Source organism: Papilio machaon, chromosome W, assembly GCF_912999745.1.
Source record: "Papilio machaon chromosome W, ilPapMach1.1, whole genome shotgun sequence".
NCBI lineage: Eukaryota > Metazoa > Arthropoda > Insecta > Lepidoptera > Papilionidae > Papilio > Papilio machaon.
Window position 1 is genome coordinate 1,673,449 of NC_060015.1, and position 23,958 is coordinate 1,697,406.

Here is a 23,958-nt window from a genome sequence, read left to right on the forward strand (position 1 = left end):
TGTTACGTTTGTTGGAGCCGCGGCGAACTTAGTATAAATAGCTATTGTAAATTGTCAAAATTGTCCAATCGTTTGGGAGCAATAAAAGCGTTAGCATCTCCAATCAAGAAGAACTTTTATTTAATACAGTCCACTACAGTTCTAATTGTCAAAAACAGGTGGAAAACGAAGTAAAAGAGCAATTGGAGCTTGTGTTCAAACAAATGCAAGAGATTGTTGACAAGAAATCGAATAAAATAAGTAGTCGCGTGCGATTCATGATAAAAGACGTGATCGAGCTGCGCCAACGACGCTGGGTGGTAAAGAGCGTTGTCGACTCCCAGCCCAAGATGATGGACCAGATTCAAAAGGAGGCTGAGCAACAACAGCGACATATTGAGGTAACAAATATACATACAATTTGCACAAATTAACTAATTACTTCATTTTAATATTGTTTTTGATAAAATTGTCTGAATTGAAAGAAAACCTTTTATAAATAGAAGACTGTTAAACTAAGAAAGGTTATTTGTTCTGCAGCAAAATGACAAAGTCCAATCTATTAATGGAGCAAGTATGGACTGATTTTGTGAAAAAGGTTAGGTGTACGAGTGATTTCTGATATATGGGATGATGGAAATGTGTGGAAGAGTAATACATACTGTACCAACCGTCTGTAGTTAATAGTAGAAAGATGAACACGCTACCTACCTTTACTGCTTTACTTTCACACTATACAACATGTATAACTGTCATTCCTTTCATGTATTTAATATATTCACAAGTTTATTGTTAAATCTGAATGTTGAACAGTTGATGAACTCCATTCCAATGGGCGGTGGTTACGGTCGCCGCGAGGATGGCGGTCGTGGTAAACGCGGCGGTGAGGGACGACGTCAGAATAATAACTCATTCACGGATAATAACTGGAAATCACCACGAATTAATACCGTTGACATGTCCAAACTCAAAGCTGGCACACAAAAGGTAGGCAATACATTCAATAGAAAGAATTTTATTTTCTTTTTTCGTTAACCATTACTATAGTTATATTTGTCAAATGATGTACCTTCAATCTAACCCTTGAACAGAACTTAATTTGTTAAATCTAATAAATCAGTCTGCCATAAATCAGCCTTGAATCCTTTAAGCACGTTGCTAAACGAATCAAGGCTGGGCTTTCAGCTTCGTAGAGGGGTGAAGTCAAATCTCATCTTCTATACATGGATGACCATTTCGCATCGAAAAAGACCGACCTAGTGGAACTGCTCAAAATAACTGAAAAGTTCAGTAGTTCCATCGGGATGGAGTTTGGTGTCGAAAAGTTTGCGGTCATGTATGTACAGCGGGGGAGAGTTGCAAGCTCTGATGGGCTACAACTCACCGAAAATGTGTCCTTCAGATCCCTCTCCGAAGGTGAGACCTACAAGTACCTTTGTATATCACAGTCGATGGGTATTGTTGATGAGGATGTAAAACATCTGATAAAAGCACGATTCTTTAGTCGCCTGAGAAAAGTTCTAAATAGTCTTCTATCAGATGGTAAAAAGTCTCGTGCTTTTAACAGCTGGGTTATGCCCTCGTTAACTTACTCCTTTGGTATAAAATAAATAAATAAAAATAAAATAACATTTAATCCTTCCCACCATTACAACGCAATAAAAAACAAACATATTACAAAATAATTATAAATACATAAAACAGAATAAAATTAAAATTACACTAGCATAAAGAAACATTTATAATTAACGTTGCAATGCTGACCGGATAGGGTCCTCCCTCAGCTTTGTATGCTGGGTGCTCCTCTCTGGAACACTCAGCGCTGATCTTCCGCGAAAACCCTCACGACTATCCGCACGCCAGTTGCAGCGGTGGATAACCAAACATAAATATTTATATATAAAGATAAATAAAAATTTCAATATTACAAAAGATAAAATAAGATAAGAACTAATAAATAATATAAGAACTATGGTATAAAAAGAAGTTAAAGTTATGTATAATTAACGGGTCCTAAGTTCAATATGCAAGGTATTTAAAACAATATTAAAGAAAAGAAAAAAAAAAAAAACTTATTCACTATCATTACTTCAATGTAACTTAAAACAAATAGAAATTCTGGAACAATATTAGTCTCCCTTTTACATATGTACATTTCGATAAGCAGCCAGAGTGCAGGAAAAAAAAAAAAAATTAGAAAAAAGATTTATTATAAATTTTCTGCTTTTGGACTTCTAATAAAAATACTTTTAGCTTTCTTTTAAAAGTTAATTTAGTTAGCGCATTCTTAATAGGTGGCGGGATATTATTCCAACATCTCGTGGCAGCGTATCGAAAACTACCTCGAAATGCGGCAGACTTATGTCGCTTTGTGCATAGTTGCAAAGACCCCTGTCTGTATACTAAGGTGGACTCAAACAGAACTGGATATCTTAGACCGAAGGGTCCATTGCATGCTGACCACACATCGGATGCATCACCCACGATCGTCGGTTATGAGATTGTATATCCCATGGAAATGTGGTGGCCGAGGCCTCCTTAATGCTAAGACATGCATAACCGTGAGGTATACAATCTACGGGAGTATTTCCTGAAAATTAATGAGGGAATACATCGAGATGTGGTGTCTGTAGATAAGGGGCTCTCCCCACTCTCTCTTAATAACGAGAACTGGAACAACACCCAGTGTTGAGCACCTCCGAGCGTTTAGAAATATGGAAGAGCAAGGAGTTACACGGCAGGTTTTATCGGGCTCTGCATGGGCCTGATGTAGACCTGCCTGCCTCTGTGAACTGGCTACGTTTCGGTGACCTCTTTGGGGAGACAGAGGGCTTTGTCTGTGCAATTATGGACGAAGTTGTCAAGACGAACAACTACCGGAAGTACATTATGAGGGACGGCACGCTGGATGTCTGTTGTTTGTGCCACTGCCCCGGCGAGTCCCTCAGACATGTCACTTCCGGTTGTTCTCGCCTTGCGAACTCCGAGTACCTGCACAGACACAACCTAGTAGCCAGGATAATCCATCAACAACTTGCTCTGAAGTATGGTCTGATCGCTTCGGAGGTGTCGCACTACAAATACACACCGGAGCCAGTTCTCGATGATGGTCATATCACGCTCTACTGGGATCGATCTATTATCACAGACAGGACTATTGTAGCCAAGAAGCCTGATATCGTGATAATAGATCGATCTGCGAGACGTACAATAATTGTTGACGTAAGTATTCCTCATGACTGTAATCTCGTGAAGGCAGAGACAGACAAGATGTCAAAATATTTGAATCTCGCGCTCGAGATTACAGCCATGTGGCATATGGAGTCAACAATCATTGTACCGAGAGCCTCGATCACCACCTAGAGAGGCTCTCGCTCGGTAAGTGGGTGAAGGGCCAGGCACAGAAGGCGGTACTCCTGAGCACGGCACGCATTGTGAGGAGGTTTCTGTCTCTGGAGGCCTTACCGCCGGTAGCTTGGGCCCAAGGCTCCGCTGCCGACGTATTTAGATTTTTATATTTTTTTTAATATTTATTGTTTTCAATTATATTAAGAAAAATGTATAAAATCAGAAAATAAATAAATATGTGGAATAATAATTATTGTGCGTGCGCCGTATTCCAAAAATCTGATGCATTCTCCAGCGTTAGCAATTTCATCCATCCTGGCAGGGTCGCCAGATGTTGTGATAACTATTTATAAAATGAAAACAACTTTTTCGTCCTGGATCCAAATTTTAACCGTATATTTTTACTGACATATATATCAAAAGTAAACAATAAAAAAAAATTATAAAAAAATGTCATTCGATATTTGTTTTGAATATATTCGTTGAGTAAAATCTTTTTGCTATTCTTTAACAATAATATTATAATTTAGTTATATTTCTTTTCACTAAGATTAAAATTTATACTTAAGAATTAATAACACTCAATGACTGAAATGTCACAGTTAAATTAAATTAACTTTTACTGTGAAACTTATTTATTTAATTAAGTTAATTAATTGGAGTTAACTTTTAATATTAATGAATTTTATAATTTCAGAATTTAAGCAATATCAAACTTGCGCCACAGCATTCTGGATGGAACCATGGCTCGGGTACAAAGAATACGTTACAGGCCAGCAGTAACTCAATGATTGGAATCACCAAGAACAAATTCAGCATGCTTGAGAACTCATCCACTGATCCTACATTGCTCAGAGGTTTGGGTCTAAATATTTGGAATAACTTTACATATATGAATGACTCTACAAAGCAAGGTTCAATTTTTTTATGTTCAAGTAAAAATTAAAATAAAACAAAAATTGGATTCTAGGTTTCATTGAAAAATTAATTTGATGTCTGATCATTTCTCTAAACATAAATTCAAGTATATATATAATTGCATACGTGGTTTAGGAAACATTTAAGAAAATTGCAAGAATGCATATGAATGCCTATTTCTATTTTTCATTGCTTGTATTGAATAGCTGAAGGTATTGTAATGGGTTACAATGTTAACACGCTTGTTGTTTTGTTATCGCGTTTAGCAAATCCTGATTTATCTACGAGCTACACAAAAGGAGCTTCCATTGAGAGGTCAACATTTAACTCCCGAGGTGACTTTAGTAAGTAATACACGTGTTCAAATAATGTTCGCTAACACACCTTCAGTTTTAACGGCACAACTGAAGGTGTACAAATTAAAGTTGATTGTTTTTAAATTTATTTCATGCACCATTTAGTTAACAAAATAATAAGATCACTAATATTTAGTCACCAAGTAAAAATTAAATAATTAAAAAAAATAAGGTGTAGAAATCAGAAATAGGCAATGTGTGAAAGTTTCCTTTATAATATTAACAAGAGTTTGAATCTAATAGTTAACCACATATAAAATAAAATGACAGGAAACACTGCATTTGTGTGAAGTATACTTGTTGCCTCTCATTTATTACAAACATGCACAATTAGGCTTCCACTGTTGTACTGTTCATATAAAATTATATTGTTATTTTACATAGAAACTGAAATTACAATATATTTTGTAAAAATCCATCAGCAGTGGATACCCACGTTAAGTTTTAGAAAAACCATAGCTAAATACACATATTACATTATAAATAAATAAGTAAAAAGAAATAGAGATTTTGGGAAACTACATTTAAAAAAAACAATAAGAAATGTCTAAATAATAATGTTGAACGAAACTTGTGACTGACAGATGACATAATACGACAACTGACAGATGACATTAGCACATTTTTAAATTAACAAAATCGCAACTCTGCTTTGTGGTTGAGTGATTGATACAAGTGTTTTTGACATTACCGTCTTTTTCACTTATTTTTTAGGTGTTTTATAGGGTTTTATTTCCTGTTGATTATCTAATTAGTGGTTTGGTGTGTTTATATAAGTGTGTTGACTTATTTGTAAGTATTATATAGTAGTTTAGTGTAGATAGAATTATGAACGGCGTTGACCCCCCCGATCCTGGGGGAGGTTATATCCCTGTTTCTTCTAATTTTCCAGTCCCAATGGACACGGAGGTGATCCATCCTTCTAGAAAACGACAAACTCCTCCAAATTCTGATTATTCCTCTTTTCCCCCAAAGAAAAACTCAGTATCACAAACAATCGGTTCTATTCAGTCGGTGTATACTTTACCAGAATATGAGGGTAACAGAAAACGTTATTTGGATCAGGATATTGCTCCCTTTTTGATTCATGTAAGCAAAGATTGTGAGTCTTCATCTAGTGCTGTACTTCACCCGATTAAGTTTGGTCACTTCCTACACCACAATGAAATCAAGGATGTTGCTAAAGACGGTGTTAAACGTATAGGCCGAAATCGGGTCTCTGTTGAATTTAAAACTGCAGTTTCCGCTAATTCTTTCTTAGATCATCCAGGTCTTGCCGCGGCTAAATATAATGCCATTATTCCTTCTTATAATGTGACCCGCATGGGTATTGTTAGAGGCGTCCCAGTAGAGTGGACCCTAGAAGATTTAGTTTCTTCCATTGATGTTCCTGATGGTTTTGGACGTGTCATCAGAGCCCGTCGGCTTAATAAAAAGTCGACTGATAATAATAATTCTATTTGGACTCCAACTTCAACAGTAGTTCTAACTTTTATTGGCCAAAAGCTCCCAGATAGGGTTTACTGTTTTTACACTTCCCTCCCGGTTCAGACTTATATTTTACCAACCATACAATGTAATAATTGCTGCAGGTTTGGGCATGTTGCTACACAATGCCGGTCAAAAGCGCGTTGTTATATCTGTACACAATCTCACTCTGGTAGTGACTGTAATAGTGTCTCTCCTATACCTACCTGTTTGTTTTGCTCTGGCAACCATAAAGCCACCGATCCATCTTGCCCGGAACATTCCAGACAGAAATCTATCAAACTGGTGATGTCACAAGAAAATATTTCATATAGCGAAGCATCTGTCAGATTCCCACAAGTTAGAAGATCTTTTGCAGATATTTCTCGTACGTCTGTCCCCCCTTTTCCCACTCAATCTACACACATCTTACCCCAATCTTCTGCCCTCACTCAGCCCATTTCCAGTTCAGTCTCGTACCGTCGAACTTATTTTTCACAAAAATCCCCACCAGTTCCGGCATCCAGTCCAGGCTATGATAGGCAAGCTCACCAAGCAATCATTGGTACCCCCTCTTCTAGTCTCCCTAATGGGAGTTCCTATCCTTCAGATTATATATCTCCCAATGATAATCTCCTCGAACTTTTACTTTCTACAATTTTAAATATATTCTCCCGCTTTGGTGATTTTGAACTACCGAACAATGTCGTATCTAAACTTACTGAGCTTGTCAATACTATCAAAAATGCCAAAATTCCTTCAGTGGAATTGTCACAGCATTCGTCACAAGAAGAATGATATCATCACTCGTATTAATAAATACAAACCTTCTATCTTTGCTGTCCAGGAGACATGGCTTAAGCCCGGTTCCAACTTTAGGATTCCGGGTTTCTCATGTCTCCGGGACGATAGGTCAGATGGTTATGCTGGTTGTGCTATTTTAGTATCTAGAAAAGTGATATTTAAACAAATCTCTCTTCCTTCCCACAGTAGTAGCATTTTTGCTGTTGCTGTTAGAGTATATAATATTTCCTTTCTCTCCATTTACATCCCAGAACCTAACCTAGCTCTTCTCTCAGAATTAAAAAATATTATTACAAGTCTCCCTCCACCTATCCTTATCCTTGGAGATTTTAATATTCATCATACATCTTGGGGTTGTTATTACTGTGATTCCATATCTTTCCCGTTTCTTGATCTCTGTGATGAACTAGATTTGTGTTTATTAAATGACGGGTCTCCTACTCGCAGAGTTCCTCCATCTCAGAATCCAAAGACTGCTGTAGACCTTTCTTTAACTTCTCCTTCCTTGGCTTCTAGCCTCTCCTGGTCCGTCCTTTCTTCCACTCATGGTAGTGATCACTTTACAATCATTCTGTCAATTCCTGATTCCCCTAATTCTATTCCTACTGCTTCCCTTCCCCCCCTCTTAAAATTTAACATTCACCAAGCTGATTGGTCTCAATTCAGATCCCATTTAGATCAAGAAATAATGAATATTCCTTTGATTAACCCTGACAATGTCCTTTCTTCATATGTATTTTTTAGAAACGCTCTTCTTTCTTCTGCTACTAAGTCTATCCCTCTCAAAAACTCTGCTAGATGTAAAATCCCCTCTCCCCCTTGGTGGGATTCTGAGTGCACTCAAGCGTGCCAGAGCAGATCAGAAGCAGAGGATGCTTATGCAGCTGCTATGACCTCGGAAAATTTCATCTCTTACCAACGAATTGCGGCCAAAACTGTAAGACTGTTATCAGAAAAGAAAAGATCTGGTTGGCTGCGTTTTTGCGAGGAACTTTCTCCGATCTCTCCCCCTTCTCATGTCTGGAAGAATTTGAGACGATTCCGCTGCTCTTATTCTTCTCGATCTAATGACACTAACGATCCTTCTGACTGGATTGATCATTTTTCTTGTAGGTTAGCCCCTCCTTCTGTACCTTCATTGGAAGAAACTTCTCCCTCTGCTTTATCCTCTAACTCCACTGACGATTTTGATTCTCCTTTTTCTTGGGAGGAACTCTCTGCTGTCTTGGAGAGTCTAAGTGATTCGTCCCCAGGAATCGATGGGATTCCGTATTCTTTTATTTCCAATAGCAGCGACTCTGTAAAACAGCTATTCCTTTCCATTCTTAATAATATATTTTTAACTGGAACTCCTCCTGAAGAATGGAGGACTCAGATTGTCATCCCTATTTTAAAACCTGGAAAGCCCAGTTCTGACCCTTCTAGTTATCGGCCAATCGCTTTGTCCTGTACAATGGCTAAAATATTGGAACATTTAATCAAGAACCGTTTGGAATGGATTCTGGAAAATAGGAACATATTAGCTAAATCTCAGTTTGGATTTCGAAAAGGATTTAGCACTATGGATAGTTTAAGCATATTTGTAACAGACATTGGTACTTCCTTCTCTAAAAACGAGTCTTTAGTAGGTGTTTTCCTGGACATATCATCTGCGTATGACAATGTTCTTCTTCCAGTGCTCAGGCAGAAGATGCTCCAGCTGAGCATTCCTGTGAAGATTGTAAACATAATTTCTAGTCTCCTGTCCCCTAGATTCGTTTCGGTTCGTGCTCCAAATTATTCTTCCTCTCCCAGACAGCTGTGGAAGGGGCTTCCCCAAGGGTCAGTCCTTAGCCCGTTACTTTACAGTATTTATACGTACGATTTGGAGCTTTCGGTTAATTCCTTTTGTCAAGTTCTGCAATATGCTGACGATCTCGCTCTGTACGTTTCTTCTAAGAATATTGATGAGGCCTCTTCTCGCCTAAATTCAGCTATTAGCTATCTTCAAGATTGGCTCCTAGATCATGGTCTGTCATTATCTATCCCTAAAAGTAATGTGGTTGTCTTTTCTCGGTCGAGATCTTGTCCGAACGTTTCAATATCTTACGATCAACAAGATTTTACGGTTGTAGACAAGGTGAAATTTCTCGGTGTTGTATTAGATTCTAGATTAACTGGTATCCATCATATTAATCATATTGTTAAAAAATGTGAGAAAAATATTAACATTTTGCGTTCCCTATCTGGTGTCTGGTGGGGCAGTCACCCCTATACTCAAAAACTTATGTACAACTCCTTAATACGTAGTCACTTAGACTATGGCACTTTCCTCCTTGACCCTTGCAACAAATCTGCCATGTGTTCTCTTGACAAGCTTCAATCTAAAAGTCTGAGAATAATCTGTGGGGCTATGAAATCGACACCTATTAATGCTCTTCAGGTTGAATGCGGCGATGCTCCCTTATACCTCAGAAGACAATACTTATCTGACCGGTTCCTTTTTAAAGTCATTCAATCTCCTTATCATCCTCTTATCTCTAAACTCCATATCCTTTCTGATTTTATCTCTTCTAATAAATATTGGTCCCACAAGGATTATCCCTGCCTTTTCATTAGTTTTATCACCTATCTCCGCCTCCCTTGTCCCGTTTTTCAGTGTCAAAAATTTCCCCTTTTTGACATCGCTTTTAAGGCTCTTATCTTTCAGCCTCAAATTCTTCTAGATCTCGGCATAGGAAAAAACTGTAATTCTGCAAATTCCCAGTTAAATAGATACATTGCCAAAAACTGGTCCGATTGGCTCATCATTTACACTGATGCTTCTAAGTTGCCAGACCAGGGCTGTGTAGGCTCCGCTGTTTGGATTCCCAAATACAATGTGATTCTCAATTTTAAATGCCCCCCTCAAGCTTCGGTCTTCTCTGGTGAGTCGATAGCTATACTGGAAGCATTATCTTTTATTGAGTCCCATAAACTAAATAAATCTGTTATTCTTACTGATTCTAAGAGTTGTTTACAGGCTATTGCTGCTAACCAATTTAAATCAAAATCTAAATTTCCTTTCATATTGAAAATTAAAAATTTACTCTACAGCTGCCATTCTAAAAACATTGAAGTTGTCCTTGCTTGAATACCTGGCCACAGTGGCATTTTAGGTAATGAAACTGCGGATCGTTGTGCCAAAGACGCCACAACTACCGGCTGCATGGATCATTATAGAGTATATTCTAATGATTTACTCCTGCTAGCTAAGCAACGATTGCTCTCTTCTTGGAATTCTTCTTGGCAAAAGACTAGTTCTTATAAAGGTAAACACTACGCTGATATTCAAGGATTTATTCCTCCCCGACCTTGGTTCTGCATCTTCAAAGATATCCATAAACGCATTTCAAGTACGATCTGTAGATTAAGGCTAGGCCATACGTGTACCCCCGTCCATCTGGCTAAACTTCATATCAGGGACAGTTCTATTTGCGAATGTGGTCTTGATGAAGGCTCTCCAAATCACATTTTTTTCAGTTGCCCTCGTCTATCTTCTTCCCTCTATGATCTCCTTCCTCCTGACATTCCTCGCCCCATTGATCTCAAATCTCTTCTTTCCCTCGTCAACTCCCCTTTTGTTTATATTCTTAGTTCATTCATTAACCATAATAATATTAAGCTGTAGTTTATCTGTCTTTTAACCAACTAACCAATGTATATATTGTGTGCGTCTTATTTGCCCTAGGTACATCAACAGCGATCCTGTCATCAAACATTCTTAGCTAGTCACTTAATTCTTAGTTACAATCTGTGACCTTGTTCGTTCACGAAACCCGTTTTATAAAGCAGAGTATAAAATACACTTGACATTGGCGAAATCTATAAGGAAACGCCATTAACCCAAGAGAAGGAACAAAATCGCAACTTTTTTTCCCTTCTTATTGCAACCATTGTAAAACGTGATTGAAAATTATACATCTTACACATTATAGAAGCATTTTATACAAAAAGTTCAAGAACCACATTGCACCCCCAACATTTGGTCCCAACTCGAGCCGAATATCAGCAAATTGCAAGATATAAGTACTTGATTACGAAGTTTTTTTGGGAAAATCAAGATGTCGTCTGCGACGCAAATCGTAGCTATATTGGAAGACACGGCGTGTTTGATAAGAAAAACACAATCTAACATCAAGAAATGTCCAAAGTCACGATTAACGCCTGGATATATTGGTTCCCGATTAAAATTAACAAGTGATTACTGGGAAACATTCAAGAACGCACATCACGAACTTGTTAAAATTACGACAAAAGAACAAAAGGAAACATTGCCGTATTTTACTAATGACGAGTATTTTATTGTTGAAGATTTATTTATATCTATAGACAGCGAATTAAAAGATTTATTAAATAAGTTGTCAAGTGAAGCTAGCGAAAAAACAAATATGGCGTTACACGCACGCAATGACTTTGCACAATTACCAAAAATTAAATTACCAACTTTCAACGGAGACTATCAGTCCTGGCCTTCATTCCATGATATATATGTATCATTGGTGCACAACAATGAAGCATTGAGTGATGTTGCATTACTGTTGAAAGTTGCATTACTTGAAGTCAAGTGTCACCGCTGAGGCTGAATCACTATTAACACACATACAAATTACCAATGATAACTATGGTCATGCATGGAAAATGCTGAAGAATAGATATGGAAATAAAAAAAATATATTAAATTCAATCATGAAGAAACTTTTTAACCAAAAAAGAATAATGTCTCCTACCGCTTGTCAATTGAAATCCATATTAGACACTACACTAGAATGTTTGAATAATTTAGAAAATATGCAAATATCAACATCTTCTTGGGATCCAGTTATAATTTATTTAGTTATACAAAAATTAGACCCGGACACACACAAAGGTTGGGAAGAATATTCATACAAGGAGGATTCATCATTATTACCATCATGGATGGATTTACAAAGGTTTTTAAATTCAAGATTCAGAACATTAGAACTTACAAATTCTGTAAAAGACATGAAACCCATCAAACAGAGAGTATATCATGTTTCCGCACCCAGTACAACAACCAAAACATGCATAATGTGTTATGAAAATCACACCTTGTGTCATTGCAAGAAATTTACAAGTATGAGTCAAAGTGAAAGAAGCCAATATGTATTATCAAAGAAGTTATGTTACAATTGTCTTATACCGGGACATTCTGCATCAAGATGTACATTACCCGTCTCATGTAGAATCTGCAAACGTCGACATCATTCTCTTCTACACAACAACAAGGAACAGGAGACTGTGGCTTCAACAAGCTACCCACCACAACCGCAGGCTTCACAACACAAACTAGAGGATGAACAACCGGTACAAATAGACACTACTATTGCATCCCATCTCACAACTACTCAAGGAACTGCGCTTCTGGCCACTGCATTGGTAGAAGCACAAGGGCTTGGTCAAATCATACCGCTGCGAGTACTCATTGATCAAGGCTCTCAAGCAACATTTATTACTGAAAAAGCAACTCAATTATTAAAGCTACAAAGAACACATATGAAGGGAAGCGTCATTGGTGTGGGATCATCAAGAACAGAAATTAAACATGTGGTGCAGTTATTAATCAAATCACGCTGGGATAATCCTGATCCTAACTATTTCATGCCAGGGTCAATTGACCTGTTACTCGGGGTCAAAGAGTATGCACAAATACTACAACAAGAATTCATCAAGGGTCCAACAGGCACACCATGTGCACAGAAAACAAGCCTTGGTTGGATACTTTTTGGAGAGATTCAAACAAATCCACAAGATACTTACCTTGTAATGCATCATCATGTTGACATTGAAGATATTCTGAAAACAATGTGGGAAGTAGATGTGGACATCAAAAGATCATTAACTAAAGAAGAAGAACTCTGTGAACAAATATATCAAAAAACTACAAAAAGAAATAAAGAAGGAAGATATATAGTGTACTTACCTTTTAAAAATAACAAACCTATATCTGCAGAAGGAAACACTAAAGATATTGCCATAAGAAGATTCCTGCAATTAGAAAAAAAGTTTCATAAATTACCAGAATTAAAAACGGATTACACAAATGTTATAAATGAATATATTGCAAAAGGATACTTAGAAAAAGTTTCTGAAACAGAAAAGAATATAAAGAATTCAGTGTACTTACCTCACCATGCAGTAGTCCGTAGTGACAAAGAGACTACTCGCACACGAGTCGTATTCGACGGTTCCTGTAAGGGCACAAACAATATATCATTAAATGACGATCTGCTTATAGGTCCTCAGTTACAAGAAGACTTAAGATATCTTCTAATAAGATGGCGTACCAAGCAAGTTTGTTTTATGGCTGATATTCAAAAAATGTACTTACAAATATTAGTCACCAAAGAGCATACAGATTACCAACGCATTGTTTGGAGATCAGATGAAGCCGAAGACCTGCAAGAATATCGCCTTCTTAGAGTAACGTTCGGAACAGCCTCTGCACCATATCTGGCTGTCAAAACTTTACAACAAGTTGCTCATGATGAAGAAAAACATAATCCACTTGCTTCACAAACAATTATAGAAGATTTCTACATGGATGATCTTCTCTCGGGTGCTGATACACCAGAAGAAGCAATAACTTTAGCTCATGAAATTACAACTATTCTAGAAAAGGGAGGCTTCCAACTAAGAAAATGGTCATCCAACAACATTCAATTCTTACAGTCCATTGAAGAAAACAAAAGATCTGCAAATGTTAAAATTGATATGAATTTAGACGGCACAATAAAAGCATTAGGTATAACATGGAATTTAAACACAGACAGCTTTGAATATTCACTAAGCCTATCACAAATCGGAAAGTCTATTACAAAACGAAGCATCTTGTCAGACATACAAAAACTTTTCGATCCGCTTGGCTGGATTGCACCAAGTATTGTTTTAGCAAAAATGTTAATGCAAAAACTATGGCTACAGAAACTAACATGGGATGAAACAGTCAGTGAAGAACTAGAACAAGAATGGCGACAATTAAGATTTGATTTTGACACAGTCCAAAATATTAAAGTGAAAAGATGGATTGGAACAACCACTACTAACAAAGATAAAATACAATTACACGGATTCAGCGATGCTTCAACTCATGCATATGCTGCAGTAGTTTACATTAGAACTGAAACAAATGGCAGAATAGAAACAAACTTAATTGCTGCAAGGACACGAGTAGCACCACTCAAAACAATTTCCTTACCTCGCTTAGAACTTTGTGGAGCCTTGCTACTATCCAAACTTATGAAGCAAATTGGTGAAGCACTAAGAATACCTACCTCACAGATGTATGCATGGTCAGACTCGTCAATTGTCATTTCTTGGCTTTCTGGCGATCCCAACCGCTGGAAACCTTTTGTAGCAAATCGTGTAATAGAAATCATAGAGAATATCAACCATAACCACTGGAACCATGTACAATCACAAGACAATCCCGCAGATCCAGCTTCTCGAGGAATGCTGCTGTCAGCTCTGAAGACATGCGATTTGTGGTGGAATGGTCCAAATTGGTTATCTGAAAAAGATATTAAAATTATTAAACAAGATATAGAACCAACACAATTAGAAATGAAAAATAAATTAATGGATAAAAACAAACCTGAAATTACTTACCTGATTACTGATGAACCTGTAAAAGAAGAAACAACATTAATATCACAATTAGAAAATTTTGATAACTTAAGTGAATTACTCAATACAATTGTATATTGCAAAAGATTTTTAAATTTTAAAAAACATATAAAAGCAAACGCAAAAGAAATCACAGTAAAAGAGATAGAAGAAGCATTAAAATTTTGTATTAGAAAAGCACAAGAAGAAGAATTTCACGCAGATATTAGTAAGCTAAAGAATAAAAAGCAAGTAAGCAAGAAAAGTAAATTAAAGTCACTTAGCCCTTTCTTAGACGAAGAAAATATTCTCAGGGTGGGCGGTCGTCTCAGACACGCAGACCTAGATCAAAACAGAAAGCATCCTATAGTTATTGGAAACACAAACTTTCTTGTTCAACATTTAATAGCAGATGCACATGCCAAAACGCTGCATGGTGGCGCACAATTAATGTTGTGCTATTTACGTTCAAAATACTGGATATTAAGAGTAAAATCACAAGTTAAACAACACGTACACCGTTGTCTAATATGTGCAAGAATAAAAGCAATATCAAGAACGCAATTAATGGGAGACTTACCTAAGCAAAGAGTGCTGCCATCCAGACCTTTTCTGAACTCAGGAGTAGATTTTGCCGGTCCTTTTCAAACGCTGATGTGCAAGGGTCGAGGAAACAGAACGACGAAAACATACATAGCAATTTTCATATGCACAGCTACCAAAGCCATCCACATCGAATTAGTGGGCGATCTCACTTCCGAAGCCTTCATAGGTGCTTTTCGACGTTTCGTCTCACGAAGAGGCAAATGCAGTCATTTATGGAGCGACCAAGGAAGAAACTTCGTTGGTGCAGATAAGCAACTGGCCGATGCCTGGAACGAGGCTAAACTACAATTTTCTGGTCATATCGCACAACAACTGGCCACAGAAGGCACTCAATGGCATTTAATTCCAGCTCACAGCCCTCACTTTGGCGGATTGTGGGAGGCTGGCGTCAAGTCTATAAAATATCATTTAAAAAGAATAATTTCAACTCACCTTACGTACGAAGAAATGACAACAGTTTTATGCCAAGTAGAAGCTTGCTTAAATTCACGCCCATTATGTCCAATAGATGACACTGATCCGGATAACCTTACTCCGCTTACACCTGGTCATTTTTTAATAGGTGAAGCTCCAATCATCGTGCCTTCACCAGACCTCAAGGACGTCAAAATTTCACCCTTAGCTCGTTGGCAACACACACAGAAGTTAGTACAAGATATTTGGCGGCGCTGGCAAAATGAATATCTTTCAAGACTACAACAACGTCCCAAATGGCTGAAGCTAGAAAAAGAATTCAAGATTGGAGACATTGTACTAATTAAAGATTTCACTCTACCGCCAGGAAAGTGGTCTCTTGGTAGAATTACAGCCAAACATCCAGGAGAAGACGGATTGACCAGAGTCTACAGTGTTTGGAGTAGCAGCGGATCTCATGGTTCGACCGTCAAGAGACCAGCAGTCAATTTATGCCCATTGCCTATCAATTATTAGTTTATTTTTTCTTTAACATCTTTTAATTGTATTAACGTTCTTTCATTTTATTAGTTGATTGCATATTTTGTTTGTATAACTTAGACAGCTAGAAAAGGACCATCTGTCCTTTTGGTGGGCGGTATGTTGAACGAAACTTGTGACTGACAGATGACATAATACGACAACTGACAGATGACATTAGCACATTTTTAAATTAACAAAATCGCAACTTTTTTTCCCTTCTTATTGCAACCATTGTAAAACGTGATTGAAAATTATACATCTTACACATTATAGAAGCATTTTATTCAAAAAGTTCAAGAACCACATTGCACCCCCAACAAATAAAATACAAGGAAAAATTGACGCAGCTTATATATTCCATGATTAGTCGATTACGTCATAACCTCAAAAGAGAGAATTTTACTATGGCTAAGTGTGAAATTTAGTCAAGAAAATTTTATTAATTGAAGTTTTTATTTTTTGGGCTGTATTCATTGTACTTCTCTTTTCATATCATTCCGTGATTGTCCATCATTTCATATATACACTTATATAATTTAAATAAAGAAATGGAATCATTCCGCATCACCCGTAACAATATAAATACAAACATTTAAGGCAATCACGAAATAAAATATAAATAATCTTACCATTTTGTGATGTGACAGTATAACATATTATGTTATACAGATATGAGCAGCGGCAGTCGTGCCCGACTAACCCCCGAAGCGGCTCCTCGCCCGGTCGCCAGTGCTCCTAGCCCTCAGGTGGCGGAGCCCCCGCCGGTCGCAGAGCCCGCGTAAGAACCCTTGTCTGAAGAGAAGAAGAGATCCGTCAGGTCCATGGTCGGACTTAGTCTCAACTTTGACAATGATGAGGTTGTTCTTGAAATACAACAGCGCTTCCCGATCCAGTACCATGTGGCACTCGTTACAGAAATCGTCAATATCGTACTAGAAAAGTAAGTTTTTGTGTTAAATCATGAACATTAGTTACACTTTTAATTAAACAAGTGTACCGTCCCGCAAGGCTTAAAAGGGTGTCCTTGCGCCCTGGGTCCCTAACTCCCTAATGAGGTGAGAAAAGAAACTCAGGTGGTAACAAAAGATATATATAATATTACCAAGCACTCAGCGGTAGGCACATAAAATTTATAAGGTCGTGGGGTAACGTGCTATCAGTCTCTGCTTCCGCGGCGTTTATTACTCCCCTGCTTTGGCTGAACTACGGTGGCGTCGCCCAGCGACGGATGAGCGGCGGCAGGCCAAGGAACGGCAGGACAGGAGGTGCACGTCGACCGTAGCTGGGTGCTCCCTAGGCAGCTAAGCGGCGGCCGCAGGAATTCGGTAGACGTCGGTGCTGAGGTCGCAACGGCAGGTCAGCTACCGATGTATGAAGCTGGCAAGCGATAGCTTGCTCGGAGATTGCTAGCTTGATTGTAGCTTGCAGTAAAATTCGTACAGTGCTCCTGGAAATTCAAAACACCAGACCGTTAGTTCGGTAAGGCGTTGTTCCTCCGCCTGGTATCCACCATCAGCAACTCAAGAAAAGCAATACGTAGCGGCTTGACGATGGTGGAACTATCAGAACGGAGGTTACAAAGCAAAAGCGGAGCAAACGAAAATAAAAATAAATTTAAATAAATGCGAAATAACGTATTACAAAGATAAAGGATAAATAATGAAAAATCAGCAATAAGATCTTATGTAAAATAAAGAAAACGCAAATTTAAATGTACAAAAGAAATAAGTTAAAGTTTTAAAAATGACCGTTAGCAACAAGAACAAAGAACGTTTAAAAAAATACGGTTATAAAGGACAATTAAATTTAGCAACATTACGTATTTTATTTTATGTGCCATAAAACTTACCCTAAAACGGGAACAAGTACTTAAATTGTATTAGTATTAATGTAGAAAAAAAATAACTTTAGAACGCCAACGTTAGCCGGAAACGATCACACCAAGACTAAGACGCCGGTGACCGCTCTTCTCAGGAGATTGCAGGCAAGTGACCCGGCACGTATGCAGCGACCCCGCCGAGCCCGGGTCGCCCCTCTAACCCGCGCAGTCCCCGCGGCGCGTGCGCCGCAGTGCACATACTATGTGACGTTTTAAATACGTTACAGTACCCCCTCTCCGCCCTAAGGATTTTGATTTAATATCAAAATCCTTGAGGTGTGTAGTTTCTCAGAATTAGAAAGCTACACGATCTTTAAATCTTTAATATGCCAGGCACCTAGATTTTTTCCCGACATGTCTTCTAATATGTACACTAAGGGAGAACGCTTCTCCGTTACCCTACACTTAATAAATTTTGGAGCCAGTTTTTTGCTAAAATATTTGTCCTTGTCGCTCAAAATAAAAGTACGTTTATATACGACGTCTCCTACGTTGAACTCGTAATTCTTTCTTCTTAAGTTATATTTTGCGGTATTCTTTAAATGGGCTCGGTAACAAATTAAATGTTTCGGTCTATTTTCAGTTAAGTCCATTAGCGGTGTCTCTGTTAAAGTAAGAGAGCCTAAGTACTTCGGACATAATTTGAATGCACGCCAGAAATCTATACCTAAGATCAGTGACGGTTTGACTTCGGGAACAACAAAAGCCTTAATTATGTGAAATTGATTCTCGAATGTTACGGGCAAATTAATATAGCCTATACTATTCAACGTTTGTCCGCCTGCCGCAGTAACCAACAACGGCTCGTCAGTTAAAATTTTAAGGCCATGTTGAAGCAAAACCTTGTGAGCGTGATTCCCTATAACAGTAATTACTGATCCCGAATCTAAGAGTCCTGACGCAGTAATGTCATTAATCTTTATGTTAATATACGGACGGGTATCACGAAATGGTTTTTTTTGTAGAATTGTAGCAGCCTTGTAAAAACTAAAAAATCTATGTACTGTTTTTAACCATTCCTTCCAATCATTAATATCAGTTTTCGGTTTATTACAAGATCTACTACAATTCTTCCTAATTAGTTTTTTGAATTCGTATTTCGGTTACAATTTGGGCAGTCGGGCTTCTTGACACCTTTGTTGCCACATTTAAAGCATAAAATTTCAGTGTTTTTGCAATTTCTAAAAGTATGTGAATGATTACGACATCGAGGACAGTAAGGAACACTATTATTTACGCTTTGATCACTATTATTTATAACGTGTAGATATTTCTTAACATCATGAGAATAATTTTTGTTGTAATTATGAGAATTATCCATATCGTGCTTTTGTTTACTAAAGAAGGGGTTGGGATCCTGTTTGTACGAAAACTCGGGGGCTAACGTATCATGGGATGCCGCTGGTGGTTCTCGAAAATGTGCTAAGCGAGACTGGACGTTCTCGTAGTTTCTGCATAACATTCTTAACTGTTCGATAGATGAGATTTGTGGCGATGACGCTAATATGTTAGCATAGCAAGGACGTATGTTATGCAAGATAATCTCTAGCTTATCTTCGGCTGTAAGAGGTTTCGTTAAGCGTGAAAACATACCCGACAGAATTGACAAGTATATCGAAATATTTTCTGTTTTCCCCTGAGTTCTAGAACGAATCTCCGCTAATAAACGATAATCGTAATCAGCCTTATCGAAGTCTTGCTTTAAGAGTACGGTTAATTCATCCCAGGTAGATACCTGTTTCTTTACGCTTCTGAACCAATGCAACGCATCCCCTACGAAAATTTCAGTTCCGAAAGCTAACAACTTTGACCCTGGGATATCGCGTGCTCCACTAAATTCGTGTGCCTGCTGAATAAATGAACGTACGCAGGATTTACCGTCATATTTCAATTTACTAAGTTCGTTTGAAATTTTGCTGCCGCCTTCACACGTTACCGTAACATTGACTGGTAAAGTCGAAGGTCTGCCTGATTCCTCAGAAAGATCGACATTCTTGGTTTTAAGAGTTAACAATTTGTCGTACGCTTGTCTAAACAAAACATGACACTTTGCATGCTGGTCGGCGAGCGCGTCGCTAACATCAATCCGGCCTAGCCTATGGTAGACGTGATGTAGGTTATTCTCAGTTTTGGTCAAAAAATAATTATCTTTAGAACCTTCAGAGAGATTTGAAATAATCCTTTCTAAAATTTCCACACAGCAATTCAAATCACGTGGAGGTTCCAAATGCGAAACAAGAATATTCTCGGATGGATATAATTGAGATAATTTACTAATCTGCTTCCGTAAATCCGCAACCGTGTTGGCGGGTATTTCGTTTCTTATAGCCACCTCATATTCAAGTTCGCTTTTATTCAGGGCAGAAAAGTTAATTGGATAAACCATATTAATCGAGATACTAAAATATTAAATAAAAAAAATGAACCGGAAGTAGGTAGTTGTAAATGGCACAAAAATAAAGAAGAAAAGAAAAGAAAAAAAAATCGGAAGATGAAATTAAGTTAAAAAAAAAATAATAAAAAATAATTACTCCGTTCTCTTATACTAAATTAATGTAACGCTCTGGTTTCTTAATAAAAATAAAAAAATGCAACAAAATTATAAAAGAAAAAAAAAAAAAATTAAATTGCAACTAGTGTGAACGCAGCCTTATATTCAATTGCGCTTACGCGCGGTAAGATAACGGCGCGCAAGACAAAAACATTTGTCGGTACCTCGAAAATAACAATGTAAACGTAATTCAAAAACAGTAACGGAAAATAAAATAAAACAACGGAAATTCAAAAAAAAAAAATCACATATAAAATACCTTAGTCTAAAAGTTTTGTTTATTTGCACAATAAAAAGATGACGAATTACTACTTTCACCCTAGTTGCTGCAAACCAAAAAAAATAAAAAGCGTTTTACAAAATCACACATCGCAAAACTAACTACTAACAGCGAAAGCAGAAACAGATTAACCCACGACGAGGGCGCCAATGTACCGTCCCGCAAGGCTTAAAAGGGTGTCCTTGCGCCCTGGGTCCCTAACTCCCTAATGAGGTGAGAAAAGAAACTCAGGTGGTAACAAAAGATATATATAATATTACCAAGCACTCAGCGGTAGGCACATAAAATTTATAAGGTCGTGGGGTAACGTGCTATCAGTCTCTGCTTCCGCGGCGTTTATTACTCCCCTGCTTTGGCTGAACTACGGTGGCGTCGCCCAGCGACAGATGAGCGGCGGCAGGCCAAGGAACGGCAGGATAGGAGGTGCACGTCGACCGTAGCTGGGTGCTCCCTAGGCAGCTAAGCGGCGGCCGCAGGAATTCGGTAGACGTCGGTGCTAAGGTCGCAACGGCAGGTCAGCTACCGATGTATGAAGCTGGCAAGCGATAGCTTGCTCGGAGATTGCTAGCTTGATTGTAGCTTTCAGTAAAATTCGTACAGTGCTCCTGGAAATTCAAAACACCAGACCGTTAGTTCGGTAAGGCGTTGTTCCTCCGCCTGGTATCCACCATCAGCAACTCAAGAAAAGCAATACGTAGCGGCTTGACGATGGTGGAACTATCAGAACGGAGTTTACAAAGCAAAAGCGGAGCAAACGAAAATAAAAATAAATTTAAATAAAATGCGAAATAACGTATTATAAAGATAAAGGATAAATAATGAAAAATCAGCAATAAGATCTTATGTAAAATAAAGAAAACACAAATTTAAATGTACAACAGAAATAAGTTAAAGTTTTAAAAATGACCGTTAGCAACAAGAACAAAGAACGTTTAAAAAAAATACGGTTATAAAGGACAATTAAATTTAGCAACATTACGTATTTTATTTTATGTGCCATAAAACTTACCCTAAAACGGGAACAAGTACTTAAATTGTATTAGTATTAATGTAGAAAAAAAATAACTTTAGAACGCCAACGTTAGCCGGAAACGATCACACCAAGACTAAGACGCCGGTGACCGCTCTTCTCAGGAGATTGCAGGCAAGTGACCCGGCACGTATGCAGCGACCCCGCCGAGCCCGGGTCGCCCCTCTAACCCGCGCAGTCCCCGCGGCGCGTGCGCCGCAGTGCACAGACTATGTGACGTTTTAAATACGTTACAATGTGTTATAGAATGTACAGTCAAATTACTATTTTAAACAACTCTTATAAAAAAAAACAAGTGTCGCCACTGTTGATGAGAATACCTTGACTTCTGGAACTTTCCTCTTCGGTTACAACGGACGGCCGTCCGCTGTAAGAACTTTTGGGCGAGTGACCCCGACACCCCGCACAGTGTGCAGGCGCATCCTCCTTCGCACTTCAGACCCCTTCGCCGCATTAGTCGCATAATAATATAATCCTACCAGATTAAATTGGCGGCTCGGAGTATGGCGCGTTTGCAACTACTATTATTACTATTACTACTATTTAATATTAACATTAACATACTCCCCCCATTGAAAGTTTAACTTTCAATAGTTTCTTGGGTTAATAATGGGCATATTTTCATTATAGCCCGTCGTAGAATTCCCTTTGTTGTTTGGACATCCACAACTCTGCAGACACCGTCAGCTCCAGGATGCAGTTGCTTAATGCGACCGACGATCCATTTCATAGGTGGCATGTTGTCTTCCTTGATAACGACGAGATCACCGACCTTATATTGCTTGTTGTGAGTTTGCCATTTGACTCTTCTTTGCAGCTCAGATAAGTATTCAGTACTCCAACGTTTCAAAAAATGTTGTCGCAATTGTTCTAGAAGCTGGTAGCGATTAAGAGTGATCCTCTCCGTCACAGGTGAGGGAAGCGACGTTAGCGATCGTCCAATCAGGAAGTGGCCTGGCGTAAGTGGATTTAGATCCGATGGATCAGCTGACAAAGGGGTCAAAGGACGCGAGTTTAAAATTGCCTCTATTTGGGAAAATAACGTAGATAATTCTTCAAATGTTAAATTGGTATTACCAGCAATTCTTTGTAAATGGAATTTTGCTGCTTTTACACCTGCCTCCCAAATACCACCAAAGTTCGGGGCATAAGGCGGGATGAACTTAAAGGTGATACCTTCTTCCCGCGCAAATTCGCTAACTGACTGGTTACAGGCTTGGGTCATTCTGTTCAGTTCACCTTTTGCGCCTACAAAATTTTTGCCATTGTCGCAACAAATCAATTTGGGTTTTCCACGGCGTGAAATAAATCGACGGAGACAAAGTATAAAAGCATTAGTTGTTAAATCACTAACGACCTCTAGATGTATTGCCTTCGTTGAAAGGCAAACGAATAAACATAAATAACATTTAGATGATTTAGCACCGCGACCTTTGCGATTTATGATTGAAAAGGGCCCTGCAAAGTCAGCACCACAGTTCTCAAATGGAGCAGCAGGAGTCACTCTAAATTGAGGTAAGTCACCCATTATTTGTTGCAATGGTTTTGCTTTTAATTTTGTACAAGTTATACATTTGTTTACAGTAGTTTTAGCTAATACACGGCCACCTGTGGGCCAAAATTGTTCACGCACTGAACTTAATAATTGTTGGGGACCACAATGAAGTAGTCGGTTATGTTCATGCATGAAAAGAAGTTTGGTAAAATGATGATTGGAATTGATCAAGATTGGATGAATCTGACTGTATGGACAATGAGATGCATTTTTAATACGTCCTCCAACACGGAGAACTCCTTCCTTATCTAAAAAAGGGTTAAGTGACACTATATTTGACTTACGATTTAATGAATTTGTATTTTTTAAAGTATGAATGTCGTTTGGAAAAGATTCTCTTTGGGACAATTTTGCTAAAATTATTAACGAATTTTGTACTTCATCGGTTGTAAGTTCACCAGTCTGACGTGCTGAAGGAATAACTTTACAATTTTTTATAAAACGAAACACATATGCAGTTATTCTTTGTAATTTAGACAATTTGGAATAATGTTGAAATGTTATTACACTTTGTTGAATTTGTACACTACATGCAACCTTTGTTTCAGGTAAATTTAATTCAAATTTAGTTGGAGGCCAATCAACTTCATCTTTGGATAGAAACT

At 38.0% G+C, this 23,958-nt stretch overlaps 1 protein-coding gene across 2 annotated transcripts; it reads left to right on the forward strand.

The window, feature by feature from the left end:
- The first annotated feature begins 166 nt into the window (after nt 1-166).
- LOC123723400 (eukaryotic translation initiation factor 4 gamma 1-like) lies at nt 167-17,003 on the forward strand. 2 transcript variants are annotated; one of them, XM_045685968.1, is made up of 5 exons: nt 167-380; nt 793-966; nt 4,025-4,184; nt 4,512-4,589; nt 16,728-17,003. In XM_045685968.1, exons 1-5 carry the CDS (start codon nt 204-206, stop codon nt 16,838-16,840), a joined length of 702 nt encoding a protein of 233 aa, XP_045541924.1. In that variant the 5' UTR covers nt 167-203; the 3' UTR covers nt 16,841-17,003. The 2 variants fall into 2 exon arrangements, with proteins under 2 accessions (XP_045541924.1, XP_045541925.1); XM_045685969.1 differs by lacking the exon at nt 4,512-4,589.
- The last annotated feature ends 6,955 nt before the right edge of the window (nt 17,004-23,958 follow it).

What these genes read in the sequence shown, in the direction of transcription:
- LOC123723400 (XM_045685968.1), top strand. Translation starts at nt 204, where the DNA reads ATGCAAGAGATTGTTGACAAGAAATCGAATAAAATAAGTAGTCGCGTG. An exon ending in TCAAAGCTGGCACACAAAAG is followed by an intron (nt 967 to 4,024) that starts GTAGGCAATACA and finishes TTATAATTTCAG; the next exon opens with AATTTAAGCAATATCAAACT. An exon ending in TAACTCCCGAGGTGACTTTA is followed by an intron (nt 4,590 to 16,727) that starts GTAAGTAATACA and finishes TATGTTATACAG; the next exon opens with ATATGAGCAGCGGCAGTCGT.